Source organism: Haliotis cracherodii, unplaced genomic scaffold (assembly GCF_022045235.1).
Source record: "Haliotis cracherodii isolate W230 unplaced genomic scaffold, xgHalCrac1.p SCAF_14, whole genome shotgun sequence".
Classification (NCBI taxonomy): Eukaryota; Metazoa; Mollusca; class Gastropoda; order Lepetellida; family Haliotidae; genus Haliotis; species Haliotis cracherodii.
Genome location: NW_027266269.1, coordinates 18,665,977 through 18,678,416, shown reverse-complemented (window position 1 = coordinate 18,678,416; position 12,440 = coordinate 18,665,977). Strand labels below are relative to the sequence as shown.

The 12,440-nt window shown below is 40.6% G+C and overlaps 1 protein-coding gene across 1 annotated transcript; it reads right to left on the bottom strand.

Moving 5' to 3' along the window:
• Window positions 1-315: 315 nt before the first annotated feature.
• On the bottom strand, window positions 316-9,878 carry LOC139460262 (peptidyl-prolyl cis-trans isomerase G-like). The gene is made up of 4 exons (XM_071241768.1): window positions 8,825-9,878; window positions 8,006-8,182; window positions 5,093-5,241; window positions 316-444 (listed from the first exon to the last, which is right to left on the bottom strand). Exons 1-4 carry the CDS (start codon window positions 9,876-9,878, stop codon window positions 316-318), a joined length of 1,509 nt encoding a protein of 502 aa, XP_071097869.1.
• Between the last annotated feature and the right edge of the window lie 2,562 nt (window positions 9,879-12,440).

The window sequence follows — 12,440 nt, the reverse complement described above, 5'->3', positions numbered from 1 at the left end:
TGTTTGTTGTTTACCGCCGCACTCAGCCATAGGCCAGCTATGAGACGGCAGTCTGTAAATAATTGTGTCTGGACCAAACAGTCCAGTGATTGACATCATGGGTATCTATTCACGTATTTGGGATATGATGACAAGTATCCACAAAGTCAAGTAGCCTTACCATCCGATCCCGTAAGTCGCCTCTTATGACAAGCATAGTCCCCTATTACGGCAATCATTGGGTGCTGATGCCTATTATATACCCGGTCTTCACGGGTCAACAGCAATGTGTAACTGATCAAATCATTTTTGACCTCCTTTTTAGTACAGCACCCATCAAACAGTTTCCTTCTTCCTTTCAAACTCAACAAAAGTAGAACCATCCCTTTTCTTAGCAAACACAAACATTTCCCTGTAAGCTTCAGGAACCAACTCATAAACCTTCAAAACTTCAGCCTCAACAACCTGATAATCAGGACTCCTATCAGGTAAGGCACAAACGACTTCCTGAGCTTTCCCCCTGCAAAATAATCCATTCATTTCCATACTGATTTTAAACTGCTAGCAAAAATATAAGAAAAACTCACGTTCTGAGAAAGGCGAAACAAGTATAATCTGTTTGAAGAGATCAAACGATCCATCACCTGTTGCGGTAAGGTGACAGAGATCATTCTATAATTCAAGTTGTTTCAACCTAATTTCTTTATCAGCTTCAAATCTCAATTTTTGTTTTTAATTCTCAGCTTTAATTTCTATAAGCCGAAATTAGCTTTTCTTTCTTGCTCTTTTTCTGCTCCCATTTCTCTAAGCCGTATTTCTTTTTCAATTTCCACAGCTAAAATTTCTTTTTCAAATCTTAAATCTTCAAAGCCAAAACATGAGTTTCTTCTTCAAGCAATTCTAAAGCATCATCATTCAAATTGTCTTCCTCAACCAGGTAAGTTATCAAAATGTTCTTAATCCTTCATGTCAAATTTGTAATATTGTGCCTATTCAATATTTTGACCAGAGAGACTTGTTCCGTAGACGTTAAGCTAACAAAATCTGTACACCAAACACCAAAGTGATTGTTGTCTTCACAAAATATTAAGCAAGGAAATGTTTACCAAATAATTTGACAAATAACTTGATATATATTAAATTTGCATCCCAGACGTCCCGAGCCCCCAATTTCTCTTACGTTTCAATACCCGAAATTAAAACAATAGGGGAGGGTAAGATGATACAATTCCTTTTAGACCAATCATGTACATATTGCGGGACACTGAAATGAAGCGTCCATTCAAAGTTCCAACAGAGCTTGCCCTACTTACCAAAAGAAATCACTAAACTCCACAATGTCGTGTATTACGTAAGGAAATCCAACCGCAGCGTTGTAAGTGTTAATCCCCTTAAATCAGCACCGCAACTAGCCTTTGTGTCAAGCTAGCCTAAGACTCACACACGCCGGCACGCACGCACGCACGCACGCACGCACACATATTAACCCATTGTAAGCGTCAACCGTGTCTGGAATTTAATCAGTTTTACCAGTACTGTGTGCAGCTTCAATTTCATTGAGAATGAAGCCACCATTTTATTACTTTTGCAAGTCCAAGGGACATAACTCCCAAAGGACTTTTTGGGACGGTGAACGTCACAACAAAAGCAACCATCCGCGTTAAAACAGTTCTCTTACATAATTAGGTTTAAATGGATTTTATTGTTATAATTAATGTAACTGTCAATATAAGGACTGAAGCTGTGTTTGTTGACATTCATCATCTGCGCATGATTCGATACTTCGAGTTTTAGCCTCTGATTCGCTCTTATTAAAATATGCTCCATTTATCAGTTCGTAGGCTTCACTAGTATGAAAAACCTGCAATCTTAAACCATTGACATGCCATGCTTTTATTTACATGAAGCCATGAAGAATTTGCTCATATAAGGCACTGTCTTCATCAGCTGATGAACGTCAACAAATACAACGTCAATTCTTAAATGTACATGTATATTGTGTATGTGTGGTGGTGGCTTGATAAAATAGTGGCAAGTGCTCGTCACGATTAAACTATCTTTATTAATGCATTCCAGTTCAGAAACTATTCGGTGCATGGGTGTAAATGGCGCCGTTCTACACTGTGTGCATTTGCATTTCTCAGCCGTGCCTGATTCGATAATCGTGAGTTTTAGCCTCAGACTCGCTCTGATTAAGATATGCTTGATTTGTCAGTTCGTGTGCTTCACCAACATGAAAAACCTGCATTATATCAGGCATTCCTCTTACAGCAATTGACATGCCATGCTATTATTAAAATGATGACAATACTTTATTATAGCCATCGGAATTCTTTTTACAAGAGAAAGTACATGCATATGTAACATATAAGGAAGATGCACATAACAACACATATATAGATAAATATAATACACGCAGGAAACAACAGTGGTAACAACCCAAAACATAAACTATTAAATGAAAAAGTATCGAGCGCTAACAACCATTAAAAGCGAAATACTTGAAGAATTAAAACATTTTGTACATCTGATTGTTCTTAAATGACGCATAAGATATCCCCGTTTAGAAGTTAAAAGAAATTATTTGAAAATTTAAAAGTGGCTGGGGTAAGGAAAACTATATTGGAAAGAGTAAGAACACAAGAGACCCAAAAGACTGGTAAATGATCAAACGGAACTCTACAAATTTTGCTCTCCATCAAAACTATTTCGTTGAGGTAAGATTTGTTTTTGACAAACCGACATTGAAAAAGTTAAAATACTTTAAATTACAAAGAAAATTGTAAAATTGAGACATGACATTTTCGCTTGCATTAAAAATCTTGATTTACTCATAAAATGGTATCTTTGTTCAAATTTCTTGTCCCCGTAAGTTTTTATTGTCCATGATTGTACCAAGATCTACATACATGTTTGTATTCAGTAACTCTTTCTATGTCTTTACTTTTTATTTTCATTGGTGTAATGTCACCTTTCTTGCTTCTGATAACAACAGGGAGTTATGTTGTTTTATTCGCATTTAATTGGAGTCAACTTAGATAGAAGGCACAGCTGGGGTAAACTCACAGAAACACTAACATCACCTTGGTCAGTCTCGGTTCACTGCTGGCCACTGGGCCGGATACTGTACCCGCTGCGAACAGCATACATCCGAAGATGCAACAGAGATAGTAAGCAAAATATTAAAGGGACACTGGAGGTGTCCTAAGGTCTTGACGCAGACAAATATGGTATCGTAGTAAAACATTTGTTTTTAATGAGATTGGAATAAACAAAGGCCTAGTTGAATCTAGGGAGAGGAGTCTGTGGCGAACATTTTCCAACACACTTGGAATGACATATTGTGACCGTCTTACCAAGCAAGTTTCAGTATATTCACATCAAAGATGGCTTGGTACATGGTGGTAACAAACAATGACGCTAAAACTATCAGGCTATTTTGGAAAAGAAAATGTAAATTGTTCACGGACGATGCCGACGTCGATTGGAGACTTGCGATCACATAACAAAGACTGTCAGTTCAGGCCAGGTGAGCTAAAACATGCCCAATTCTAGAACTAAGCTTGCAGTGATAGACATAGACGTGACATTTGGCAGCATGACAACACACTTTCACTGATCATTTATATGATTGAACACCTACAAAAATCCTCTATATCTATAATTCCGACCATGTTTACTGTTACTGCTTCCTTACTTCATCACTAAGTTCTCAGGAAAAGAGTCTCTCAAAATGAAATGATGAACCTTAATCGAGCCTACAAAACTACGAGGGAAACCCAATACGCGTCGATCCATTTACGTGGTATACATGTCGCTTAAACCATGATTAGTTGAGGTGTGTGTGTGTGTGTGCTTGTACTAGTCCGGACTAATGCCGATAGTGCAAGTGCACTGAGATAACATTAATACCCACGGACACTGTATGCTAAATCCGAGCCGACCAGTAGTTGTGTTAGGCCATTAAAGCCGAGCGCAAGGCAGGGTAACAACAAGTACCATCTTTAAACGTTTTCGGTCTGACGTGGTGGCGGCATTGGTAAGAGGCGGTCTCAACCCATGGTTACATGTAGTAAAGGGAGTGTTCGAGTTTGGTACAAAGCAGCTTTGGAACCGTATCTCGGGTCATGTGATATCAGGTCGGAGTTGTGCCAGTGTTGCACGTTTACCACTTTTGGTTTGGAAACCCACGAACATTGGTATCGTGCTGGAGAACCTAGAAACATTCGTGGAGAAATGGACAATAGGTTTCTGGCACGCCGAAGGTACGACACTCGCCAAGTGGTACTGCTGCGCCTTAGATGACTGGAATTCCTGTGCTCAATGTACGTATACTTAATGCTACCTGACATTTTGAACACATTGACAGGGACAGGCTTTACAAAGTGTGTGTTATCCATGGTCAAAGTCCATCCGTACTTGTAGGGATGGGAAACAAAACCCAGCCAATACTAGGGTTTGAGTGTCATTGTTTGTGGTTTTGACACAAGGGACACTTTGATAAAGACTGTTTTCATAATTAATATTATTCACTGTTCTTCTCCAAAGTCATCATTGTCCGCTTGAGCTAGCCTCCGAAAACCGGCGACAGCCACGGTTTCGTCATTTGTGATCTCTGAACTTAAAGGGGCGGTCGGGTAGCCTCGTGGTTAAAGCGTTCGCTTGTCACGGGTTCGATTCCCGACATGGGTACAGTGTAGGAAGCCCATTTCTGGTGTCCCCCGCCGTGATATTGCTGGAATATTGCTAAAAGCGGCGTAAAACCATACTCACTCACTCTGACCTTAAAACAAAGTTTAAAAAAATGGTGTTACGTGTACTGTAATTCTTCCACGTTCTCTTTGTATAGCACTGTACATGAGTCACAGTACAAGCTGAGAAATATAGAAATATCATAAGATACAACCTAGTAAACGTCTTTCCCATGCTAGGAATACTTTTCTACATTAGTCTCAAAACGTGAATAAATTATTGTTTTGGAATGCCCACAGTGCACCAGTGAACTACGACCACGAGTTTAAAGTAACAAAAGATTAAGTTATATTTCACAAATAAACTGAAATATTTTATCACATGGTTGGTCGGTCCAACCCTGTCCCTTAAAAAAGTTCACCGAAAGATCGGCACAGTTCTCCTTTCCCCCTGCATCATTCCTGTGATGGGGTTCTCCATTTTGCCATTTACTGAACGTTACAGATGACCCGTCAATCCAGAAGAAAGTGTCATTGTCATAGACATCCTTCAAACCTATCCAGTGGGACTCTGAAATAATACATATGTTGTCTAGTAATATACTACATTTTCAATTTACAAATTTCAAACATATGCACTGAAAAATTTGATTCCTATCCCCAAAACACGTGAGTTTCAAATTCAAAACATCTTGACATGGGCCACGGGGTATCCAGTATGGACGCAAATTTCGAAACTCTGCAAAACGTTTTGATATCATGAACGTTATGAAATGTGTGTACACGAAAAAGAATTAAACTATATCAATTTCAACACTTACATGATTTAGGCATATACTTATTGTATAAGTTGTTCTAAAAGTCTGATTTAAGGGAATTTATCAATATACTGAACAACATAAGTTCCTGTGACATTGAATAAAATTTAATGCAAAGTTATGGTTACTACCAAATCTGAAACAATTTCGGTTTGCAACAGATAAAATAATCCTGTAAGTCTTCATACTGACTTCAGAAAATGCGTGATCTCATAAAAACAGGAACATGAACATGCCAAAATGTCAATTGACAAATCAATAGCGTGTGTGTCCACCTCTGGTTGCGATGCAAGCAACAAATCTTCGTCTCATGGAATGGTCCTGTGGTCTCACAAAGTCCTGTTGGATATCTGTCCATATCTGCTGGAGTATATTTCGAAGTTCCTGGAGTGGATGTGGAACACGTGGTTGATGTCGAAGGCGCCGATCCATCTCATCCCACATGTGCTCGATTGGTGAGAGATCAGGGGAGCGAGCCGGCCAGGGGATGACATTCACGTTGTTTTGTTGAAAAGAATCCTGAACAAGTCGAGCAATATGAGGCCGGGCGTTGTCATGTTGTCAAAGTAATGCCTGGGCCATGACGACGCAAAAACGGTAGAACAAAAGGGCCGATGGTCTCGTCATGGTAGCGCTGTCCATTGAGATTTCCCTCTACCACTATCAAACAGGCCCTCTGTCTTGCTGTAATCCCACCCCATACCATAACGCTGCCGCCCCGGAACCGATCTTCTGCCCTGACACAATGATTGACGTAACGTTCTACTCGACGTCGGTACACTTGAATCCGTCGATCAAATGGCTTAGGTGAAAAGCGTAGACGCTGTCTGCACCACTGTAGACGTGCTTGACGGTGGTTTCCTGTCAACATGGGACGTCTGGCGGGTCTTCTGCCGACAACCCCTGCACATCTGAGGCGATGACGTACGGTTTGTGAAGATATTCGTCGAAGGCCAGGGATGCTGCTTGCAGTCACTGTTGCTGGCAGGAATCGATTTCGTAGGTGTGTTGTTCGAATCCAGTTGCCTTGTCGATTATTGGTTACGCGTGGTCTGCCACTCCGAGGATGGTCTCTGACTGCATTCGTTAGTTGCCAACGTTGACATAAACACCAAATGGTGTTTCTGTGGACGTTAATTTGTCTTGCAACATCACGTTGACTCGATCCTGCTTCAAGCATACCAATGATTCGCAGACGCTCATTTTCGGACAGGCGTGGCATTTCGTTATGTTGAATAATTGCGTAATTTTGTTGTTTTTCTGAGTAGTTGTTGTCAGCACGATGCTAAACAATTCATATGGAATCCTGTTAACGCACATGTTTTTATACCCTGTCTTGAGGTAGTGAAATACATGGGGCTTGCATAAACGTCAACTTTTGCATGGAATGCATGCTTTTCTGTAGCAGTTGCGTTTTTGTGACTTGATTCCATACATGTACTACAACACTGAAAACCGAACTTTACTTGTTACAAAAATACACCAAAATATTGGCGTCAGAGGAACATTGGTTGTTGAGTACATTTGAATAATCTTTGGTCACGGCTTACAATTCGATTGTTTCTCCAAATCCTACTTATATACAAACTGATGCCAGAAGTCTCACACTTCTCTGTGAGAAAGTAGAAAACAGAAAAGGCCAATTGTCAGTCATTTGAATATGTGTGACATCTTTATACTGATTTTCAAGGTTTTCTGCATTCCTGTAATGAGCATAGGTTAAAATAGGCTCGTATCACACCCCGATATATGAGCTTTAGATGCATTTTCATAAATATCGGCAGTTGTGAGTGGCATGAGTCAAATATTTATTCATGTATTGGTCATGTTGGGTTTTAATCGCCTATGTTTGTTTTCTCCAGATATTCAAACCGAACCTGTCTGAAAAAAGATGATCTATGATGTTAAGGTCCATCATAAGTAAAATCAGTCTTTTATTTGGAATAGTGATAGGGTTAGAAAACTAATCGACTTCGAAATGTGAATATTTTGTTTCTGGGAAACTGTCATGAGCATAATCGTGGCCAAAGGTCAGTTGGACCATTCAGACCACTGCAGTCTAAAATAGCATGGCTTAACCTGATACTTGTTATTACAAATTATATATTATATATATAAAAGCAAATGCCTGCAAAAGAATGGGTTTGGAAATGGCACATGGCTAAAATCCCGGTGGAAATGGTCATTAGGAACCCATGCTTGTCAAATGCCGCGACGAACGGGATCAAGTGGTTATTGCATGACTCCATATACCAAATCCAAAGATCGCTGCTCATGAAGTCAATCACTGGTTTGTCTGGTCCAGACTCGATTACTCGCAGTCCGCCGTCATAAAGGTGGAATATTGCTGTGTTTGGCGTGCAATCAAATACACAAACAAAACTAAGTGTATGTGTGTGTGTTAGTGTTAGTGTGTGTGTTAGTGTGTGTTAGTGTGTGTGTGTGTGTGTGTTTTGTGAACAAGGAACATTCAATATGTTGCATGGTAAAAAAAAACCAAACAAACGTCCTACTTACTGAAGAACGCATATTTTCTCATAAGTGACCGGTTCTTCAGGCGAGTGTCTAATTTCACAAGTGTTCCTCCATCAGAACGACACTTTTCCAGAGCTTTCTCCCACGTTTTCTTTTCAGCATACCTTTTGACAGAAAACGTTGTACTTCCCGCCTTCAACTGATCATAGCCCTGTCGACCTATCAAAACGGTATTCTATTATTTGAATGAAGCACCATGAAGAACCGTACTAAGCAAATAACTAAAAAGAAAGGTTAACATTTATCAAATGCACAGTAGAAAATGAGAAAATGTAACGCTTACTGATGTTTCACATCTTATCAACTTTGGCAAAGAAGTAATGAGTATTTCAATGTTTCGGTAATGTTCCGTCTTTGTAGGAGGGCTCGTAATTAATGGTGTCTGGACCAGGTAAGCTATTGAGCAAAATATGAGCAAAAGTCCACGCTATTGGGCAGGGTGACATAGAATATGCCCCCCGGGAGTTACCATCTCCGAGTCGACCTCAGTTTGCCCTATCTGGATCTGTTATTGAGGCAAAGGTGTGGACATACGCAGCATGTACATTCTGGTATATAACGATACATTCTTGATTTGTGAACTCAAAGAAGGGGAGGATGCTGTCTACTGTACGATAGCTTGATCTACAACGCAGATTTTGATATAGCACAACTTACTTGGAGAAATATTTTTTTTAATTTGACTGACGTCATCTCCTCCAGTCTTCTTTTCATTTACTTGTTTTTTGTGCATATTGTCACTGTTGCGTGATGGTGAACTGAGTGTGGTTTCATTTATTCTTCCCCTCTCTGTCCCCTTACTCTTTGTATCGTGGTTGGGGACACCACTGCGTGTGGTTTCATTCATTCTCCCCCTCTCTGTCCCCTCAATCTTTGTATCGTGGTTGGGGACACCACTGCGTGTGGTCGAACTGCGTGTGGTTTCATTCATTCTTCCCCTCTCTGTCCCCTTACTCTTTGTATCGTGGTTGGGGACACCACTGCGTGTGGTCGAACTGCGTGTGGTTTCATTCATTCTTCCCCTCTCTGTCCCCTCACTCTTTGTATCGTGGTTGGGGACACCACTGCGTGTGGTTTCATTCATTCTTCCCCTCTCTGTCCCCTTACTCTTTGTATCGTGGTTGGGGACACCACTGCGTGTGGTTTCATTTATTCTTCCCCTCTCTGTCCCCTCACTCTTTGTATCGTGGTTGGGGACACCACTGCGTGTGGTTTCATTCATTCTTCCCCTCCCTGTTCCCTTACTCTTTGTATCGTGGTTGAGGACATCACTGCGTGTGGTTTCATTTATTCTTCCCCTCTCTGTTCCCTTACTCTTTGTATCGTGGTTGGGGACACCACTGCGTGTGGTTTCATTCATTCTTCCCCTCTCTGTTCCCTTACTCTTTGTATCGTGGTTGGGGACACCACTGCGTGTGATTTCATTCATTCTTCCTCTCCCTGTTCCCCTACTCTTTGAATCCTGTTTGATGACACTGTTGGGTGATGTTGAACTGGGATTAGTTTCATTCATTCTTCCACTCCCTGTCTCCCTACTCTTTGAATCTTGGTTTATGCTGATTGGTGAACTGGATTCATTCACTTTTCCTCTCAATGTTCCCTTATTCTTTGAATCTTGGTTGAGGACAATGATGCGTGTTGGTGAGCTGTGTGTGGTTTCATTCAATCTTCCCCTCATTGCTCCCTTACTCTTTGAATCCTGGTTGATGACACTGCTGTGAGACGGTGAGCTGGGTTTGGTTCCATTCATTCTTCCTCTCACCGTTCCCTTAGTCTCTGACTCCTGGTCTGGCGGTTTGCTTGGTGGTGATGAAGGCGGTTTAGTTTCGGTCAATCCACCTAGGTTTGTTTTCATTCTGTTTGGATCTTGTGTTTGCACATTACTGAGCGACTGGGTGTTGCGGCGGTGTTGTGTCTTCTCTCCTGTCTGTTGATAACTGGTGATTTGACTTTGGTTACGGTTTGCTGTGCCATGCTTCATCCTCCCGATGTTTACTTTTGCCTTCAGTATTGAGTTTTCCAACACTGATTTGCAGGGCTCAGTACACTTCATGACCGTGGCCGTTTCCAGAGTTTGACTGGAATGCTATTGTTTCAAGAAATGAAAACAATATACAAAATGTATAATATAAATATATTCAACCAGAAATGTATTTCCATGATATTGATATATAGGAAAGTGTAACACTACATGTAAAAACAGGATAGGTCCCGTCCTCACCTCTACCTCAATGCCCCGAGACAGTGCCTTTAGCTACTGCAATCTATATTCCAGTTTTATGACATTACTACTGGTTCGGAAAAGCATACGCCTAAACGTCTTCATCAGCACCTCCGATTTAAATACATCACTTTCGGCAGTGAGACTGTCTCATCTGTTTCATATTTAGATCTATGCATAAAGATTCAGAGTAACAAAACACTCCATACAACACTGTATGACAAGAGGAATGACTTTCCCTTCATGTCGAGCAATATTCCAGAAGCTCCAGCTTTTGGTATTTGCATTTCGCAACTTTTGAGATATGATTGAGCATGCTCTGTCTACCTAGATTTCAAAGGGCGTCATAAGACTCTTGCTCAGAAGTTGTTTGATCAAGGTTACAACATTCAAGGCCTCAGTAAAGCTTTCAAAACGTTTTATGTTTCCGTGTTTTTTTCAGGTGAACAACTGACTTGCCTCTGCATGTGTTTTTGACTTTTTGATAATGATTCATAAACACATGCTAAAGTCATGATGAAGTCGGAATTGTATAATCGACACTCCTTTATGCAGAGAAATCTATTGTATATTATTATTATAATTATAATTATTTACAGATTAAAATATAAAATGAAGCAAGGGGGATTTGGGTGATCCTGGCACAGTCAGGCTGGTTAGGCTCATCATCAGCTCAGGGCCCTTGCCCCTCTACACGCAGCCCAGACCGCGAATGGGACTTCTCCCAGGAAGCGATGCCTAGTCAAACCCACCCAGAACTTTTCGGAGAATGTGAAGTCTCCCCAACACTGCAACCTTCTGCAATACCCAGTTTGACAGAAGGGCTGTATTCCTGGAAGCAAACCCGGGTACTCTACCAATGTCAGTCAACAGATTGGGAGGTACCAAACCTAAGGCACCGAGAACAATGGGGAATCGGACAATTTGGTACTTGGGATGCAAGCGTGACATTTCGAAAGCGAGGTCCGCATATTTGCTATGTTTTCCCCCAGTCTTGTCAATCACATTAATGTCAAAGGGGACAGAAAATTCAATGATATAAATGATGTCATTGGATTTATCAAAAAGGACACGATCAGGTTTGTTGGCCTGGGCACGTCTAAGGCTGGAAATGGGCCTATTCCAAATAATTGTATATCTATCATTTCTTCAGAGTGCTGTTACAGAAATAAAGTCACAACACCACTTCCCTTTAGATAGAAAAAGCTTCCTCAAAACTTACTAGGAAAGTTTCTCCTGTGTCTCCATCGTGATGGTTTTGTTTGTGGCAGGCAAAGGTGACAATTCCTTCTTGGAATAACACACACGTTTCAGTCATCCCACAGACATCCCTACACAGATGTATGCTATTGGAACTAGATGGTACCAGCTTACTCAAAGTCAGTACCAATGCACAAAAATAAATCATCGTGTTAATACAATGTTCCTTCATTGAGTGGAAAATACAATGCAACCCTTTATCGTGGTTTGAAATCACTTGATGTTCAAAGTTTATTCATTCATGGAGACTCAGCAGCTTGTAACATGATCCCCCAGTATATACCACCGGATCGATATGTGGGATGCCTTTGCTTTGAATATGTAAATATTTCATCATCTGGAACTACCCAGTTACTATTGTATGCAGAGCTAACGAAACCGAACACTCCATGCTTATTCAAGTGTGATATCGGATTGCAAGACATACCATCGTGCATGAACTGGTGTGTTGGGCGTTTTGGGAGGAACAGAAAAGAAATTCTCGACGATAGCCACCCAGAATAGGAGAGGCATAAACGGAAATATCACAAAAAGCTTCATGTTCCTGAATGTGAAATTTGCTAATACGGTAATTGATGCTTTAAACTATCAATATCAAGTATCAATCGAAGACAAAAATCAGTTTCACTTAATGTCGAAAAAATATTTGAATTTTCAGGGAACCATCAACAGTTCCATATTTTTTATAAGACCTTCATGTAATCCAATTGTTAAATTAAAGGAACTCGTCGTAGAACGTTGGCAGAGTTGCTCTACTACTAGTGGTTGCCAAGACTCTACATACTGGTATCAACCTCGTGGTCATGTGACTTCTCTATAAATTTGCATTGACAATAGCAACCTTTGTCGGTAAAATATCGTTAACACACTGCTCCTAAGTGGGATCACAACTTATAATCAGTATGCATGCTGTTAACAAAATAGTTCGCAGAATGC